The 19,897-nt window shown below is 40.9% G+C and overlaps 1 protein-coding gene across 5 annotated transcripts in view; it reads left to right on the top strand.

Annotated features, from left to right (window-relative positions):
* LOC126980378 (KAT8 regulatory NSL complex subunit 1-like) overlaps positions 1-19,897 on the top strand; it is a 75,319-nt gene that overhangs the window by 2,880 nt on the left and 52,542 nt on the right. For all 5 annotated transcript variants that reach the window (XM_050830241.1, XM_050830236.1, XM_050830237.1 and 2 more), the window contains one exon: positions 365-1,903. In XM_050830241.1, the coding sequence (XP_050686198.1) occupies positions 579-1,903 (1,325 nt within the window). In that variant the 5' untranslated portion in view covers positions 365-578. The remainder of the gene's footprint in view (positions 1-364; positions 1,904-19,897) is intronic.

Here is a 19,897-nt window from a genome sequence, read left to right as displayed (position 1 = left end):
ATATAAAGTGAAGGTTTTCATTGTTTAGGATGCCGTCCATATTTTATGAACGGTAATAAAATATCAGAGAGCTGCAGATTTTATTAACCGGTATTATAGATGGAGATTCGTGTGTGTGTGTGTGTGTGTGTTGAAGGGTGTAGGATGCACTGTCGAGGTGAGATAAATATATGGTGCAGAAACGAGGCCAAGGCGTACAGGTTAATGAAGGGGAGGCAGTATAATTTTCTTGTCCCGCGTCAGTGTGTCAACCGGCCCTCACGGATGTGGCTGTGTTGGAGCGCTGCGGTGTGCATGTGTGTTGTGCTTACTGGCAGTGTTGTGTTGGCTGGCGGTGCTAATGGTGGTGTTTGTGTCGTTGCAGTGCATGGTGGTGGAGTGCCAGGGTCCGGGGCGTGGTGAGCTGCGCCGGAGTGTGGCGGTGTGCAAGCAGTGTAGTGCAGTGTGTTGTCACCTTATTGCCCCTGGCTCCATCATGTGGCGGGCGGCGTGACTGGCGGGCGGCAGGTGTCGTGGGTGGTGCCATGGGCGGCAGTTAGCGGCGCGGCGCGGGAGTGTCGCTGGAGTGGGCGGTCGTTATGGCCCCCGCCCTCACTGAAGCGTCCGACCCGCAGACGTTCCACGTGGCTGCCCATCACCACCACCATCACCACTCCTCCTCGGGGCGCCCCGGCCAAAGCCCCGCGGGCCGCAGCAGCTCTCCGCCCGCCACGCACCTGCCGCTTCAGTATGGCGGGCTGAAGGAGCCCCACGACTGCACCGACGCCCACTTGGCCGCCGCCCTCGCCAACGGTTCACGCCGAGCCTCCCGCCCCCCAGGCGCGAGTGGGCTGGCGTGCGGGCGGGAGGGGTGCGACCCTCCCCCACGCCCCCACGCCGCCCACACTACCATGGACCCTCAGCCGGGCCTTCCGCCCCAGTGTGAAGCAGCTGTAGAAAGCAACATTACCGCTACAACCACCACCACTACTACAACCACTCCGCAGGAGAACATCAACAGCGAGGCGACCATCATGGGACAGGACATGGCGCCGGACGCCATGGCGCCCCACAGGTCCCCGCGGCCGCCACCCCACGACGGGGACATCCTCGCCCTCATAGGGAAAGACTTCCCCAACGTGAACGAGATCATCGACACCATCGCCCGCCTGGCCAACAACCCTGAGGTGCTGGCGGCGGTGGACACAGCCGGCCTGAATCTGCCCCCAGCCCCGCCCCTCTCGGAGGTGGCCATTCCCGAGCACCAGCCTGAGCACCACCAGCCCCACCTGGAGGAGCAACCTATTCAGCCTGAGGTGCTCAAGGAGGAGCGGGCTCGCCAACTGGTGGAAGAGCTCGGCCGCCGCCAGTGGCTGCTGGAGCGGCGCCAGGCACGCCTCCAGCGCCGCCTCCGTCGGGTCACTTCCAGGGGCCTCAGCGCCACCGTATCTGGCCAGCTGCGGGACCTGCTGGAGTATGGGCACGCGGCCCTCACCCAGCAGCGGGAGCAGCAGGCACCCACAGATGACGGGGCGGCGCCCCCTACGCCCCCGGAGGTGAATCTAGAGACATTGCGGGCGGAAGCCATGCGCACTATGTCCACCACGGCGTTGGTGAACTTGGTGCGGCGCGTGGAGGCGTCCCAGGGGCTGGGCAGGCTACGATCCTCCCACCGCCCCGCCGGCAGCAGTAAGCAGCAATCCCCCGCCTCCATCCCCGCTTCAACCCCCACCCCAGCGCCCACCCCTTCTCTTGCCCTGCCCGAGCACACCCGCGTGGAGGTGGCCGCCGTGGCCTCTGAGATGCAGGCCGCTGCTCACGCCCACACCTACCATGACTCTGACGCCACCGACACCTCTTCGGGCGGGGAGTCATGTGACGAGCTGGAGGGCTTCCCGGAGACCAACACCAACTTCAACCCTGTGTGAGTACCCGAGGCGTTCCCTGTTACATGCATCTTATCTACTTGTCTATCAACCTCAATCTACACCTATGCATCTATCTTCTCCCCTCTCTCCATCCATCTCGTATCCTACACCCGGGCTGCGACGCCGGGCACATGCATGAATCTTTACATCCGGTGGTTGTAGCAGGACTGGCAGCAAGACGCGGCATGGCAAAGCGCGGGTAATACACCTTGGCGTGCTAGCGTGTGTGTGTGTGTGTGTGTAAGAGAGAGAGAGAGAGAGAGAGAGAGAGAGAGATTGTTGCCATACATCAGAAGAATCCGCAGATAAACAAGTCGAGCGGACGAAACTTCAAACACCATCCTCATCATTGTCTCCTTTCACACCTTTGCGTCAGGTAGGGAAGACAATTCACAGGTATACACGTGTTTGGACGCATCGTGAGGGAGTGGACAGGAGTAGTAGTAGGAGGGGGAGTGGATTTGGTCATTTAAACCCGTGAACCTTCGCCCCCGCTCAAGGTCAGGTGTGCAGGGCTGCCAACCCTCGCGAGACCGCACGTTTGCCGGGAGATTACCGCTGCTCCTACTTCACTCCCTCTCTGCCTCTCCTCGCTCTTCATCTCTTCTCTCCGCTTTATCTCTTATGTCTCCTCTTTTTTCTTTTCTTTACTCCTCTCTCTGGTTCTCCTTTTCTCTTCCTTCTCCGTCATTTGTTTATCCTTATGCATCATTTCCTTGCCTTATCATACATTCTCTATTCTCTTCTCCTTTTTATTTTTTCCTCCTTCGTCTCCTCCTTCCTCTTCTCTTGCAATAGCACCATATCCTCCTCTTCTTACCCACTCCCTCCTCCTCCTCCTCAACTTAACTTGCATAATCTTTTTATGCAATTAGTGATTCTTGGTATTACTTTATTTGCTTGCTTGTTTAATTGAAGGAGTGTAGTATTTAGGTTTTAAACTTACGAAGAGAAGTTAATGAGTAGATTAGTTGCTTTTGTTGTTTATGTGCTTTTGTTTTAATTGAAGGTGACTTGCGATTTTGTAAAGGATTGTGAATGAAGCTGAGAGAGAGAGAGAGAGAGAGAGAGAGAGAGAGAGAGAGAGAGAGAGAGATGCTTGTGAAATGGGCAGAGCTGTTGGTATGCGGTATGTGGCGTGGGTATGTGTGTGTATGGGGTAGGTGGTGTTATGGTGGTTCGACATTCAAAAGTTAGTCATTACTCAGACGTGGCTCTAGTAGCACTTTTAGAAATGATGTGGTGGTGGTGGTATGTCTCATCGGTGTGGGTGGGTGCGGTGATAGTATGTTGTCATGTTAGTGGTATGTAGCTATGTGGTATAAATGTTGACGTTGATGGTATGTTGTGATGTTATGTGGTATAAATGTTAGTGTTAATGGTGTGTTGATGTCCATGTGGTGTGTGTTTATCGTAGGTGAAGGTATGTGACGAGTGAGTGAGTATGTGACATGACTGGCATATGTTTGTGATGGGTCTTGGTTGCAAATATGGCTCTGTTTTCTGGTGTGTGTGTGTGTGTGGTTACATCACTACCCACATAACCAGCGTAGCGCCCACCTGCCAGTCACTCATTCGCTCTACGTTCAGGTATAGAATCATTTGTAACAGACCAGATATACATTGTTCACCTGTTCATATACCTTGTGATTGAACCTCATCTGGTCATTGGAACTTTGCTGTATCCTCATCTGTCATTCAATACCTGTGGATAGCTCAGTTGTCTTACCAATCCTTAATTTATTTATATTTCTATCTTCTTAAATGACTTGCAGAATGCTCATCGTATGTTCGTTTATCTTTCTTCTTGATTCATAGACTAGATAAGGCTAAACGAACTAACGGGAATGAAGGTAACATAAAATAATGCTTGTTCTTTATTTAATTCACAGTTAGGTTGTCATGTATCTTATGGTTGTGTTATATTGCTTCTGGAGGTTGATGGTGTCTGTGGTCTGGCAACTGCATTCCATCCCTCATTGACATCAAACACTGAGAACAGGTTTTCTAATACACTTACTGGCTCCACTGGGTCTGGCAACACTGATACAAGACGTGTGTGTGTGTGTGTATGTGTGTGTGTGGCATAAATGGTCGTGGTCTTGGGCTCGCCTCTCCTTTGTCCTCACAGCTGGAGAATGATTAGGGGAACGTGATGAGTGTTGATTATTCAGTGTTGTATTCATTGAAGTAAGCAAGGGTTAAGGACAAGACTAAGCGGTCGTGCTAAGTTATCTTGTGTTTATTTACTGACATAGAGGGTTTATTACTAGCCTATTTCTCACTGTTATGTGTTCTCAGTTCAATAAGGTAAATGATAGATCGTGTTTAATTGGTTGCTTCTTTTGTTTAAGGACAAGAATAAGTGGTTGTGCTGAGTTATCTTCTATTTATTTACTGACATGGAGGGTTTATCATTAGCCTATTTCTCACTGTTACGTGTTCTCAGTTCAAAATGGTAAAATAATGAATCATGTTTAGCTAGTTGCCTTCATATATTTTCGTTCACTTTATCGTCTTTCACACGTGGCAGTCAATAATTATAGATTGCACTTTTTTCCTTCCACTAATTGCATCCCTGTCTCATGTTGCAACTCGCAGTTTGTGGGTGTCTTCAATTTCCTGAGGTTTATTTTCTTTCTAATGTTACGCAACTACAATGGAAGTTTGATATTTTCCCTCAATGCTATTCTGTCTTCTACCCCATGTTGCAAATATCTCATAGCTTCATTTTCTAGTTCCTCCAGCTTTGTATTCTCTCTAATGTGACGTAAGCTCTGTAACAAGGCGGCATTCATTATCTTGGTATTCATCTCTTTTACTCGATACCAGATGGCTAGGAAGGAACAAGGTTGCTAGCTAGTCTCCAATCTGTCTAGTTCCTCCTTCAAACACATAGGAAGTGATAGTGTTATGTTGTTATCGAGTAGTCGCCTCTACTCCAAGTATTATCGTACATTGGCACGCCGTCCTAGACTATTATCGTGCCTCGGCATCAAAACAAGCAGATAGTGCGGAGGGAAGGGGAGATTATACACACATGGCGATATTTTGTCTCGTAATTGACACACACACACACACACACACACACACAGCTAGACGACATGTATTAACCAAGAACAACAAAAATAAGGTAGATAGAGGAAAATAAGATAAAGATGGGATTAGAGAATTTAGGAAAGGAAGTAAGGGAGAAAAGACTCAATATTTCTTCATAGTGTTATATTATCACGAGAACACACACACACACACACACACACACACACACACACACACACACACAGCTTGACAACAACAGCGAAAGGAGTAGATATAGGAAAATAAGATAAAGAAGGAATTAGAATAGAGAATAATGGAGGTAAGAAAGAAAAAATGAAAATAGTTCTTCATAGTGTTGCATTATCACGAGAACGTAAGATAGATTAGAGTTAGCGAGGAAGAACAAAGAAAGTGTGTGGGTGAGAGTAGGAAAGTGAAGGAAGGAATGTAAGAAATTATGTAAGGGAAGAAGGAAGAAAAGGTTACATAGCTTCTTAGTGTATCCATGCTCTTTGAAGGAACACTGAAAGACAAACTATAGAAAAGAGGAACAAAATAAAATATAAATAAAACCATATGCAGGGTGAAAGAAAAGTCACGAGCCGTATAATCATTCTGCAGTGTTATTTTTTTCATGATAACACGAGCTAGATTATAGTTAGAAAGAAGGAAGAAAGTAATGTGTAAGGGGGGAAATAAAGGAGTCAGAAGGAAGGAAGTGATGATGGATAAAGGAGTATATGATGTAAGAAATGATGGATAAAGGAAGATGTTTAAGAAGTAAGGAAGATGGAAGAACTAATAAAGTGTGAGGGGGAAAGAAGAATGGAATAAAAAAAAAGTAAGGAAGAAATGATTATAAGAAATACGGAAGGAAAGAAAAAAAGACATAAGAAGAAAGGAAGACTAAAGAATGAAAGGCGTTAGGAAGGGTCAGGGAAAAAAAGAAAGAAATGAAGGAAGGATGAAATACAAAACTAGAGTAATGATAAAGTGATATAATTAAGGAAGAAAGAATAAAGACATATAAGAAGTAACGAAGGAAGATGGAACAAATAAAAGATGTTACGAGGGTCCAGAAAAAAGGAAGGATGAAATATAAAAAAAAACAAGAATTAAGAATGTGATATAATTAAGGAACGAAGAAAGTAATATATATGAGTAAAGAAGGAAGTCGGAAAAATAAAAGGTGTTACGAAGGACCAGAAAAAAATGAAATAAAAAAGAATGCTAAGGAAGAAAGTAATAAGAATTTTAGAGGAAAGGAAGAAGGCAAACTTGCACAACCTTCCTCCACGAAAACCCTTATGAGCGTGACCAGTCTTGCCAATTATAAGGAGGAAAAAGCGTGCTATAAAAAGAAATTAAAAAAAAAATATATCCCTGCCTCCTCTATCCATCCGGCAGTTCATGCACCAAATAGATTTACAGTTTTAAAGATAAGAAATTGGAGGAAAATGGTTTGTTTGACCTTCAAGACAACGATTCTTTTCCCTTCTTTCTCTTGTATCTCATCTCTTATCTTTTTCCATTTCTTCATCTTTCTTCTCTCCTTCATCTTCTTTTTCTTCCTATTATTATTGAATGGGTGTGTGCGGCAAGTTACGTATGCCTGTTAATTGTTGTTGTAGTAGTAGTTGTGTGTGTGTGTGTGTGTGTGTGTGTTTCCCCTTTAGTCTGCCTGGAACCTGCTGGAGATGTGCCAAAACTCCCGTGTGTGTGTGTGTGTGTGTGTGTGTGTGTGTGTGTGTGAAAGATGAAAGGGAAAGACTGACTGGATTATATGGAGCCGTGTAATAAAAGGAACGTGGGAATATATGAAAATGAAAGGAGAGAGAGAGAGAGAGAGAGAGAGAGAGAGAGAGAGAGTCCCAAACATCGATTCTTCTTCCACTACGACCACTTAGGTTAGAATAGGTTGAGTTGTATTGAGTGCCTTTCTCTCTCTCTCTCTCTCTCTCTCTCTCTCTCTCTCTCTCTCTCTCTCTCTCTCTCAGTCACTCTTACTAGTTTTTCGTCTCGTATTACCCTCATTGTGAATCACATTATGTTAATTCTCTCTCTCTCTCTCTCTCTCTCTCTCTCTCTCTCTCTCTCTCTCTCTCTCTCTCTCTCTCTCTCTCTCTCTCTCTCATCCCGGCACCTTTAAGTGAGCGTGGAGTGAATCTGCAACTTTCCTCTCTGTGATGTATGACGTCAGGAGCGAAAATTCCATCCCTCAACTCGCGTGTTTCAGAAAGTTGGCGATGAACCTTGAAAGAAAATTAGAGGCGAGTAAATAAGGATACATAACGTTCAGTATATAATGTGATTTTTTTTTTTTTTTTTTTTCGTATGTGTATGATATTGTGTCTTCTTAGGCGAAAATTCCATCTCTCTCCGCGTGTTTCAGAAAGTTGACGATGAACCTTTGAAAGAAATTTAGTAGTAAGTAAATATTAGGACACAACGTTCAATACTGCTGTTTTTTTTTTTTTTTTTTTTTTTTTTTTTTTTAGGCGAAAATTCCATCTCTCACTTCGCGTGTTTCAGAAAGTTGACGATGAACTTTGAAAGAAAATTAGAAGTAGGCAAATATAGACAAGGAACGTTCAATATATGCTGGGGGTTTTTCGTATGTGTTATTGTTATTGTTTTCTTTTAAGGCGAAAATTACATCTCGTCTCGTGTGTGTCAAAGTTTCTATTTTAAACCTTCAAAGAAAAATAAATAAGGAGACTAAATCATCAGTGGGACTTTTTTTTTTTTTCTTTTTTCTTTTTTTCTTCCGGTGTTGATATTTATCGTGTTTCAGAAAGTCTCTCAGCCATAAAAACTACAATGGACCTTTAAAAATAATATATGTGAGTTGTATTTTTTATTATTATCATTATTATTATTATTGTTATTTTTGTTACTTTGATATTACCTTTCTTAAGTCAACATTACATCTCACTGCAGTAAACCTTAATTAAAAAGATTAGCAAGAAAAAAAATAGTCACGTGTGTGAATTAAAGGGAATGTATAAGCTCACTTTGTTATGCATTGTGTATCATTTTAACATTTCTCTTTACAATTTTGATTAAACACAAAGTAAAAAAAAAAAACCACTCATAACAAGAGATCTAGTTCCATGTTCTCAAACGTTTCGCCCCATTAGCACACGTTTTCGAGGCTACGTTGCTGGTATTTCCGCAGGCGGCTGATTTCTTGACGTCAGAGGTAGTTTTTTGTATGATTCCTGCACCTCATGAACGGAAAACATTCACGAGAACTTGCATATCTTCTCTGTGACGTCTGAACATAAAAGTAACGAGAATATGTTTATCTCCTCATTATAATCTCCTCTTCTTTTTGCTCCTCTCTCTCATCTCTGCGTCTCCTGTATACGTTATTCATGCCATCTAGTACTATCTCTTCTTGCTCTTCTTCCTCTGCTCTTCACTTTTGCATGTCTTCTATCTCCTCATTGCAATCTCTTCTCTTGCTCTCATCTTCTCTTCACCTTTCCTTGCGTTTCATGTTCAGCGGTTATGGTGAATAGGAACGAATATAAACGAAATGAATGAACGAGAACTACACTCACAAGAACTTAACCAATCTTCTCTGTAGCGTCTGGACATAAAAGTAACTTGATATGTTGGATGAATTCGGTCCTTGCTAGTTCTTGTTATTAATGAAGCGGTTGTAATCGGGAAAGAAGTTAAAGCATGTGGTTGTTTCCTGTCTCGTGTGTGTGTGTGTGTGTGTGTGTGTGTGTGTAATGAAGCCGGTTATGGTGTTAAAACTGTAAGTAATGATGATGAAGATAAGGAAATTAAGAAAGTGTGATGAAGATAGAAAAAGATCGAATACGTCCATCCATCCGGAGAGAGAGAGAGAGAGAGAGAGAGAGAGAGAGAGAGAGAGAGAGAGAGAGAATAGCGTGGAGGGAGTTATCATATTCACCCCACATGAAAATCAAGTTAACTGGAGCATATTTTTCACGGTCTGACATTTTGTATATTTTTTCCACTCCCCTTTTTTACTACATATTTCTGTTATACAATCTGAAGGTTAACATTTGAAATTAATGTAAATGAAAAAAACAAATGGACGAGAGTGAATGTTCAGTAACCTACAACTACTACTACTACTACTACCACCACTAATAATAATAATAGTAAATGCAGAGAGGAACAGATTATATATGTATGTGAAGTGAATATTACTACCAACTGGAACATCATACAGGATTGTTAGTAAGGCTTCAGGGTTCGGTAAGGTTCCGGAGGGGGGGAGGAGGAGGGGGAGAAGGTGGAGGTATAGGAGGAAGAGGAGGAGAGGAACGATAATGTTAGTAGCGGTAAACTGATAAGATAATTTAAGGCGGAGGCTATGTGTGTGTGTGTGTGTGTGTGTGTGTGTGTGTGTGTGTGTGTGTGTGTGTGTTGGATAGCCTACTTTCAAATACCTCAGCCACCACCACCACCACTACTACCACTACAACTCCAATATGGTTACTATAGGTTGATAATTATGGGGTTTGAAAGGTCATTGTTTCTTCTTATCGTTATCTTAGTTCATTAGGGAAAGGAGAAAGGCCCATTAAGAGATAAAGAAAAGAAAGAAAAGAATAACATCAAGAGAAAATAACAAAACTAACCACGTGTGAGTAGACTACATGTGAAAAGAAATTATGTTAATACCACTTAGCTATACAGAAAAATAAAGTACCGTAAATATTATAACTACAGAGATGCTGAAAAGGTAGAGTAGGCATGTATTATTGTTAGTCTTAGAAATATAGCGAGATAAGAGAGATGGAGGAGAGGAGAAGGAAAAGAGGAAGAGGTGGATCAGGGTGGAGTGAGATGAAGGAGAAGTAGAGGAAAGGGAAGTAAGATAAAGAGGAGGAGAGAGAAGAAAGAAGAGGACAAGGAGGAAAGGAAAATGGAAGAAGATAAAAAGATGGAAGTGAGGAAAAGATAATACCACTTAGCTATATAACAAAACAAAAAATCACGGTAAATACAACTACTACAGAGATGCCGAAAAAAAAAATTATAGTTAGAGTCTAAGGTCGTGTACAGGAAAGGTTATAGTGGAAGAGGTAGATATTGTGATACTGTAATTCACTTTCTCTTCCTAAAAGGTGAGGGAGACGTGAAGTAAGAGGAGGGCGAAGGACGGGTAGAGAGAGAGAGAGAGAGAGAGAGAGATGCAAGGTTTGTCGGTTAGGTAGTGTGGGAGAGAGAGAGAGTGTGGGGAGGATAAGGGGATGAATGATGGAGCTGATGTGGGGGAGAGAGAGGGGAGAGGGTGCATAAATAATTGGGATGTGCAGGGGGGGTGATTCGTGATGAGGGTGAAGGGAGAGTAGGGAGAGGTTGAGGATGGGGAGGGAAGTATGATGGGTGAAGTGAATGACACGTTAGAGGAATGAAGAGAAGATCAAAGCATGGGGGAGAGATTGTAATAAGAACGTATGGAGTCTGCAAGAGGCCGGTTGAGGGAGAGATGAAGAGGAGCAAAGGGAAGAGGCTTTAATGAGGGGATGAGTGACGTGATTGAGGGTTGAAGAGGAAAACAAGAGGAAGAGATTTTAAACAGGAGATAAATGACATGTAAAGGAAGTGAAGAGAAGAGATTGTAATGAGGGATAGCTGAAGAGGAGCAAAGGGAAGAGGCTTTAATGAGGAGATGAGTGACGTGATTGAGGGTTGAAGAGAAGAGGAAAACAAGAGGGAAAGATTTTAAACAGGAGATAAATGACGTGAGGGAAGTGAAGAGAAGATCAGACCAAGAGAAGAGATCGTAATGGGAAGATGAATGACGTAAAAGAGTTGAGGAGAAGAGGAGTAAAGGGGAGAGACGTTAATGAGGAGATGAATGACGTGTTACAAGGATGAAGAGAAGACGAGAGAGAGAGAAAGTAGAAAGAGGTTGCAATTAGATGAAGGACGTTTAGGAGAGTTAAAGAGAAAGAGGAAGAAATGGTTATATATGTGTGAGACGAGTGACGTTTGAGGGAGGTGACCAGAAGATGAGAGGAAGAGAAGACATGTAAAGAGGTGAATAGAGAAGATACAGAAGAGGAAGGAGGAGAGATAGTAATAAATGACATGAATAAAGTGTAAGGGAGACGCAAGAGATGAGAGAAAGAAGATCGAGAAGAGGAAGAGATTGTAATAAGGAGATAGATGACATGCAAAGAAGGTGGAGAAATAAAGAAGAACAAAAAGAAGAGGAGGAGATTGTAACTGAGATGATGATAGAGACTACGAACAAGAACAAGGGGGAGAGGGATAGATATTGTAATGAGTAAGACGCCTGCATGTGAGATGAATAAATAATTACAGGTTGAATAAACTGTGAGTGACGAATTTATGAGTCTGGACATTTTAGTGAAGAGGAAGAAACATGAACTGAAAATATTTGAATAATGAAGAAATGTGTAGGAGGACTGTGAGAGAGAGAGAGAGATGGTTATTGATTGAAGTGGAGGTAAGGGACGGAGGAAGGAGAGAGGGAGGGAGGGAGAGGGAAAGAAGATGGGACAACAGGATAAAGACGTGGAGGTCTAAGTAGGAAAAAAAGTAAAGAAAATGGAGGAAGGAGGAAAAATGAGGAGAATGAGGGAGAGAGAGACTCGACAAGATGGTAATGGGATGCGAGTGAAATATAGCGAGATAAGAGAGATGAAGGAGAGAAGGAAGAAGAGAAGAAGGAAAAGAAGAAGAGGTGGATCAGGGTGGAGTGAAATGAGAGAGACAAGTAGAGGAAAGGGAAGTAAAATGAGGAGGAGGAGGAGAGGGAAGAAAAAAAAGAAAGGACAGTAAAAGAAAGAAGAAAAGGAAATGGAAAAAGATGAAAAGAGATGGAAGTGAGGAAAATAAAGGAGAAAGAAAAAGAGTAGAATTATAGGGAAGGAAAGGAGATAGAACAATATGAAAAAGGGAATGTGGAGGAGAAAACACAGAATATGGAAGCAGAATGAAGAAGAAGAGGAGGAAATGTAACAGAATGAAGAGAGGAGAAGAGTAGAGGAAAGGGGAAGAGGAGGAGGAGGAATAGAGAAAAGGAGAAGGGAAGGAGGAGGTAGAGATGGGACAGGATGATATCACGGTATGAGGTGTGGGCGGCATATACTAAGAGGAAGAGGAGCGGTTGGTTCGTAAATGCAAAGGACGGATGCGAGTGTGTGAGAGGAAGCAGTGAGATATGAGACCAGAAGCGAGTGTATGTAGTGTTGAAATGTGTGAAAAGGAGGCTTGGGAGGAGTGTTTACCGTGTGGATTGTGTAATGTTTCCCTGGTTTTGTTTTGCTTCTTTTAGTTAATAAGAAAAAAAAGTAAGGAGGAGGAGGAAGGAAAGTGATTATATGTTGTGTTGGAATGGTGTGAATAGAAGGCTTATGAGGAGTGTTTACCGGGTGTTTTGTGTAATGGTTCCCTGGTTTTGTTTTGCTTCCTCTAGTGGGTCTAGTTAATAAGAGAAAAAGTAAGGAAGAGGAGGAAGGAAAGAGTGAGTGCATGTTGTGTTGGAATGGTGTGAAGAGGAGGCTTATGAGGAGTGTTTACCGGGTGTTTTGTGTAATGGTTCCCTGGGTTTGTTGTGTCTTTGAGTTGCTTTCTTTACCGTAAAAAAAAAATAATAAAAGAGAAGAGGAAGGAAGCAGTGTGTGTATGTTTGTGTTGAAATGGTGTGACGAGGAGGTCTAAGAGAGTGTGCTTACCAAGTGTTTAGTGTAATTTTTTGTTTTCCTGTTTTCTTTTGTCTTGGAATTATCATAGTTTTTATTACGACTGAAGGGATGAGAAGCAGGAGAAATAGAATAAGTTATGGCAGAATGAGAGAATGAGAAACTGGAGGAAGTGAGTGTAATTGAGTATGACTATTTAAACGAAAGGCTGAAGAACAAGATAAACAGTCTACGTAATAGTGTTAGAAAATTCGTTACCTGAAATATTAATAAAACATAAATAGTGAATTGTTAAGGCAATATCTAATGTAAATAGGAGAGTATGTAGTAGATTAACATTAAGCTGGAGAAATGGAGGAACTTTAATGATATATTGTAAGGTATTTAAGTGTGGGAAATTTATATACGTAGTGAAAATAGATTAACTTTAACTTTTCTTTGCTTTCTCTAGTTTTCATTTTCCATCCATTCTCATTCTTCTTGTCTTCCACTCTTCCCTTCTCTTTATGTTCCTCCTTGCCCTTTCCTCCCACGCCTGTCCTTCCTTTTAGCTTATTTTGTACTATTACTATATTTTCTTTCAGTCTTTTATTTCAATTCTTTTTCCAGTCTTTTCTTCTTCTATTTTTCTTCGTATATCTCCCCTATCTCTTCTTTTATCAGCCATATCCTGCTTTATTATCCTTCTTAGTCGTGTATTGCTTTTATCTGAGAGTTCTTTCTCGTTCGACTTATTTTCTCTTTCTTTCTCTTGTCATTCTTTTTTCCCAGTATGGTTTCTCTTTTGTTTTGTCATCTTATTTTTGTTTTGGTCTGCGCGTCTTCTTTGTTGCTTCATATTCTATCTATTTTTATTATAACGTTCTCCTTTTTGATTTACTGTACCTATATATCCTTTCTTTTTTATCACTTTTCCTTTTATCATTATTCCTGTATCGATTTTTTTATATTCCATTCATTCGTTTTTTCTTTGCTTTATTTTTTCTTATTTTTTCTAGTCTTAGCACAAGGTATTTTTTTCTTTGATTTCTCTCTCATTCTTTTATATCTTTCACTCATATTTCATCTTGTATCCCTGTATATACTTCTTTCTTTATTCCCTTCAATTTTTCTTTTCTCTTTTTTTCTTTATTTTCGTATATTTATAGTTTTCATCTGAGTGATCTTACTTGCTTCCTTTTTTTTATCCTCTTCCCTCTTTCATCTTCCGTTCCTGCACCGTACATATTCTTCATTTTCTTCTGGTTCATCCTTCTTGCTTTATTCTCCCTTTCTCTTTTTACATCTTCCCGCGTGTTCCATTCTCGGGGTTATTCTTTTTATTTCCATTTATTCTCCTTCCTCCTCTTTCTTTGTCCTTTCTTCATCGCGTCGTCTTCCTCGTATCTATCAATTTTCTTATCGGCAGAAACTCGTGTTGCCTTCATCTTCGTCACTTCTGTAATACCTCACGTTGCTCTCTCGCCTTTAAGAGAGAGAGAGAGAGAGAGAGAGAGAGATAATAGTTTTGTGTTTTTTTAGTTTTGTGTTGAACTTTGTATTAAAAAAAAATACACGTAAGTTGTGAAATATTGTTATAATGCCTTCAGGTTTTATTATTCATTTCGTTATTAGTATTAGTATTAACGTTGTGTGTGTGTGTGTGTGTGTGTGTGTGTGTGTGTGTGTGTGTGTGTGTGTGTGTGTGTGTGTATCGCCTTTAGTTACACCGTTCTTTGGCATGTACGTTTTCTGATACTCGTGTGTGTGTGTGTGTGTGTGTTCGCCTTTCATCCAGTCCAGGTTGTAATCTTCACTAAATCATTCTCTGCATTAATATTTGCTCCTCCTTTCATTTCGTTTTCTTTTATTTTCCTTTCGTTCATTCTCTTTCTATTTAATTTATGGTTTCTCTTCCCCTTGCTAGCTGTTCTCCATTATTCCTCTCCCTCTATGTTCCTTCCTCTTTATTATCTTTACTTTTCGTGCATTCAGTCTCGCAGTTCTCTTTTCCTCCTTTTCTTATTTGTTTGTTAGTTTGTGTGTCTTCGTTAATTCAGTCGTCTTCATTCCGTCCTAATTTCATATACTATTCACCCTCATTTGATTCTTATTTGCACTCCATCCGATTCTCATTCTCTTAATTTCCCATCTTCTGTGTTTTAACGTTTATCTTTTACCCATTTTTACTTCTCAGCTTTTTCTCCATTCTCTACTTTTGTTTTCCTTCTTTTATTCACTTTATTCTTCTTTCTATTCACTTTCCCCTAATTTCCCATTCCCTGTTTTTATCGTTTCTCTTTCATCCATTTTTACTAAACTTCCTCCATTTCCTAATTTTTGTTTTCGTTTTTCATATTCACTTTATTCTCCTTTCCTTTCTCGCAATTTCCCATTCTCTGTTTAAGGTTTCTCTTTTACCCATTTTAACCGTAGCTTTTCCTTCATTATTTTTCTAGTTTTGTTTTTCGTCTTTTCCTTCTACACTTTATTCTCATTTCTTTCTCTTAATTTCCCCTTCTCTGTTCTCTCTCTTTACCGTTTCTCTTTTATCTTTTTTTAACTGCCTAGCTTTTCCAACATTCTCTAGTTTTATTTTAGTTTTTCATATTCACCTTTCTCGTAATTTCCAGTTTTCTCTTTTTAGCGTTTCTCTTTTATCCATTTTTCTCAACTTTTTCCCCATTCTCTGGTTTTGTTTTCGTCTTTTCCTTCTCCACTTTATTCTCCTTTTCTTTCGCCTAATTTCCCATTCTCTCTTTAGCGTTTCTCTTATCCATTTTAACTTCTCAGGTGTTTCTCCATTTTCTAGTTTTGCTCTAGTTTTTTTCCGGATTCACTTTATTCTCCTTTCTTTTCTCTCTCCTAATTTCCCATTCTTCCTTTTTACTCTGACTACTCAGCTGTTTCTTCATTTTCTATTTGTTGTTTTCGTTTTTCTATCTTCACTTTACTCTTCTTCTACATCTATTAATTTAAGCTATTCTGTGTTCATCATGCCGTTTCTTCCATTTATAGATTTATCCTGTTTCTTATTTTCCTGTTGTGTGTATCTTTTCCTTTCTTCTCTGCTTTAGTTCCTGTTTTGCTGTTTTCTTATTGTGTCCGTTTTTTCTATAAAAAAAAAACAATATCCTCTTTCCTGTATTGCTGTTCTTTGTCTGTCTGTATTTCCGTTTCCCCTGTTAATGATTCTGTTTCCTATATGTTGCTTTCATGTATGTTTTCATATGTTTATCCTGTTAGCAAGTTATTCTCTTTATCATAACCTTAACCCTTCTTTCATTCCATATCTATAATCTTCTATACTCGTCCTTTTTCTCCTTCTCTAATGTCTTTCTCGTCATCTCAGGTGTTCAGGGGTGTTGACAGGTAGCTTATATTGCCTTACAGAATCCGCACTCCTTCCGCTACCTGTTTCATCTCAAAAATAATGATAACAATAATAATAATGATAGTAATAATAATTCGTGTATGTCTTACCGTCTCTCCTGTTAAGTTACCCTGTTTGCTGTTTTCCTGTCCTGAACGTGCGTCTTTTTCACCGTTTTCCTGCAAATGTAAATGATGTTCCTCTTTACTCTCCCGTTGCTCCTGTCACATCATTCATACGGGTTAGTGGCTCATATTTCATCCTATTTTTTGTACCCTTGGTTTTTTTTTCTGCTCAATTATTCATTTTTCTGTAACTACGTGTGTGTGTGTGTGTGTGTGTGTGTGTGTGTTTGTAATTATGTTTGTTTTGTTGTCTTGTTTTCATCCTTTTATCATTCTTCCTCCTGTTATATTCATTCATCTCTTTTCATGCACTTATTTATACTGTTCTCCATATTTTGCTACATTGCTCCTCTGCTTTTCCTCCTCTTCCTCTGTTTCTTTCTTCTTTTTCTCATTTCTTCTTCTTCTTTTTCTTCTTCACAATATACTGCAATACTTTTTTCCTCCATTTCCAAATACAGTTCTTGATTAATTTTCTTCTTTTCCAGCTCCATTCTTTATGCTCTTCCATTTTTATTTTTATTTTCTCTTCATTCTCGCACTTTGATCTTATTTTCCTCTCCTTCCATTTTTATTTTTACAGTATATAATAATTTCGTTTTTTCATTGACCTCATTTCATTCCTCCCTTGTCCTTAAATCTTTTTTACTTATTTTATTATCTTGTTCATTCCATTCCCCGTTTATTATTATTTTTCTTTATTCTTACACTTTAATATTTTCCTCCTCCTCCTCTTCCTCCCTCCTCCTCTTGCTTCACCTGTTTTTACGTTCTCTTCCGTTCCGTTATGTTCCGTCTCGTTCCGTCTCTCCTGTTGCCTTCATTCAACCCGTTTCGTTATGTTGCTGTTTGTCTGTCATTGTATTCCATCGTGTTCTATTGCATTATCTCTCTCTCTCTCTCTCTCTCTCTCTCTCTCTCTCTCTCTCTCTCTCTCTCTCTCTCTCTCTCTCTCTCTCTCTCTCTCTCTCTCTCTCTCTCTCTCTCTCATTCATATATGTTATCTCCTTTCATTTCACTCCATTCTTATGTTTCTCCCTCCTTTCTCTTCTCCTCCTTTTCCTCTTCCTCCTCTTCCTCGTTTATGTTACTCTGATTACCCTTCATTCTCATTTATTTGAGATTGTTCCATTTTCTTTTCTTCATCCCCTCCTCACTCCTCTTTCTCCTCCTCTTTCCCATCATCCTCAGTCTCTTCTATCTCCTGTATTCGTGATTATCTTTTCTCATCGTGTCTGTATATTCCTCTTCGTTGTTTTTTTCCCTTCCTCCTCCTCCTCCTCCTCTTCCTCCTAATTGCTTTCTCTTACCCGCCCTTCTTCCTTCCTTCCCTCGTGCTATATCTTTTTATCTTCCTTACTAATGATGGCGGTACTTTCCATAATTATTAGTCTTTGTTTATCGTGTTGGGGTTTTTCTTCCTCTTCTAATTGCTTTCTCTTCACTTACCTTCCCTCTTATCTTTTCTCCCATAGATGTGATAATATTGTTTTTCCTCTTCGTCAATGTCTGTTCTTACGTAACCTTCCCTTGTGGTCTCCTTTCTTCATAATTTGTTCTGCTTTTTCTTCTTTATATAACGTCTTTTTCTCCTTTCATCTATTCGTAGCATCTACTTTTTCTTCTTTGACCTTTTTTCCTGCTATCTCTTCTTCGTAACTTGCCTATTTTCTCTTCCTTTTCTCTTGCTCTTCCTACTTTTCTTTAACCTATTGTTTTCCTGCTCTCCCTTCTTCGTAACTTGTCTATTTTCTCTCCTTTTCCCTTTCCTATCTTCCCTTTCTCTTGCTCTTCCTCTTCCACATCGTAAATATCCATCCTGCCTTTCCTTTTTATCTTGCTTGCTTAATCTTCCCTCCTGACCTCCTTTCTTTGTAAAATGACCCATTATTCTTTGCTTACCTAACCTACCGTCCTTCTCTGTCTCCATATCCTTAACATCCTTCCATCCTTTCCATTTTACTTTTCTTTATTAACATTTCCTTCTGTCCTTCTTTCCTTTTAATTGCCATATTCTTCTTTCCTTAACCTGACGTCCTTCTCTTTCTCCATATCTTTAACATCCTTCCATCCTTCCCATCTTACTTTTCTTTTTAGCTTATCTTTCTTCCCTCCTTTATAACGTCCTAGTCTTCCATACTTTTCCATCTCCATATCATTATCATCCTTTCCTCTCTGTCTTACCTTAACCTTTCTTTTTTTGTTCTCCATACCTTTCCTTATTCTTCCTTCCGTCAATAACCTCCTTTCCTCCTCTTACTCCTCCAACTTTTACCATCCTTCCTTCTTTTCTCTTAACCTTTTCTCCTCTTCTTTCTTGATCTTCCTCTCATAATTCTTCATTTTTGCTCTTTCTCCTAGCTTCAGCATCCTTCCTCCTCTTCCTTCTTTCTTATTCTTATTCTCTTAATCTTCCCTTTTCCTCTTCCTCCTTCATAGCTTCGGCATCCTTCCTCCTTCCTCCTCCTATTACCCTCCCTCCATCTTCCTGCTCTCCAACTCCTCCCCGTGTTCCATTTCTCCTTCCATTTTTTATCTTTCCTCCTCCTCCTGCTCTCCTTTCTCCAAACTGCCTCCTTCCTTCTCCTCCACCCCTATTCTTTACCTTGTTATGATCCTCCTCCCTCATCTTATTACCTTCCCTCCCTCCTTCCCTCCCCTGCCAGCTCTCTCTCTCTACCCTCCTCCATGTCTCCCTTCTTCAATACCTTTCCTTATGTTCTGCCTTCATGGATGTTGTACTGATTTACCTGAGAGTCAAGGTGATGTAATTAGTTCCGAATGTACCTGAGTTCACCTGTTTTTGTTCTTGTTGGTTTAAGTAGTAGTAGTATTTCGGCCTGTTTGTTATTGTTGTTTTTGGTGGTTGGGTTGAGTATAGATGCAATAAACGTTTCTTACTGCAAATGGTAACGTATTGAAGGGATAGAGAAGGGATATTCCACCATTAATAGTGTGTGTGTGTGTGTGTGTGTGAGTGTGTGTGTGTGAAGGAAGATGAAAGAGGAAGTGTCTATGTACAGAGTTAAGTAAGAAAGAGCAAGAAGTAACTCTCTCTCTCTCTCTCTCTCTCTCTCTCTCTCTCTCTCTCTCTCTCTCTCTCTCTCTCTCTCTCTCTCTCTCTCTTCCTTGCATTTCGTTCGTATATCTGGCAATGAAACTTCGACTTGGCCAACGTGCAGGTAGCTTGGCAACACACACACACACACACACACACAGAGAGAGCGAACACGTGGCAACAGCGCACGGTTTCCCGCCAATCGATGCGTGAGTCGGTTGTCTTGGCTCTGTTTCATAAAGTTTCGTTCTCACTGACCTCGCTCACACCCACTCCTCCCTCCCCCATCTCTCTCTCTCTCTCTCTCTCTCTCTCTCTCTCTCTCTCTCTCTCTCTCTCTCTCTCTCTCGTTTTCTTCATCTCTTCCTTTTCGTTGTTTAACTTAATAATGAACGGAATGAAACTTTATTTATTTATTATTTTTTTTATTTTTTTAGAATTCATCGTTCAAGGCGTAGTTTGAACGTTTCTTTTTGCATCCAACACTTCCTTGATTAAAAAAAAATATTTTATTTGTAACATCTTTAATTTATTCTGCAAACGATCGTTCGTAGTATTGGCAGATTTAGTAAGCGTGTGCGTGTGTGTGTGTGTGTGTGTGTGTGTGTGTGTATAGACGTCACTGACCTCCAGCCATGTGTGTGGGTTTGTGGGGAGCTGTGTGTGTGTGTGTGTGTGTGTGTGTGTGTGTGTGTGTGTGTTTTATTGAATTACTCTCCTCTTTTCCGCTTCTTTTTTTCTTTAGTTTTACA

Source organism: Eriocheir sinensis, chromosome 44 (genome assembly GCF_024679095.1).
Source record: "Eriocheir sinensis breed Jianghai 21 chromosome 44, ASM2467909v1, whole genome shotgun sequence".
NCBI lineage: Eukaryota > Metazoa > Arthropoda > Malacostraca > Decapoda > Varunidae > Eriocheir > Eriocheir sinensis.
This window is presented reverse-complemented; position numbering and strand designations above follow the sequence as displayed.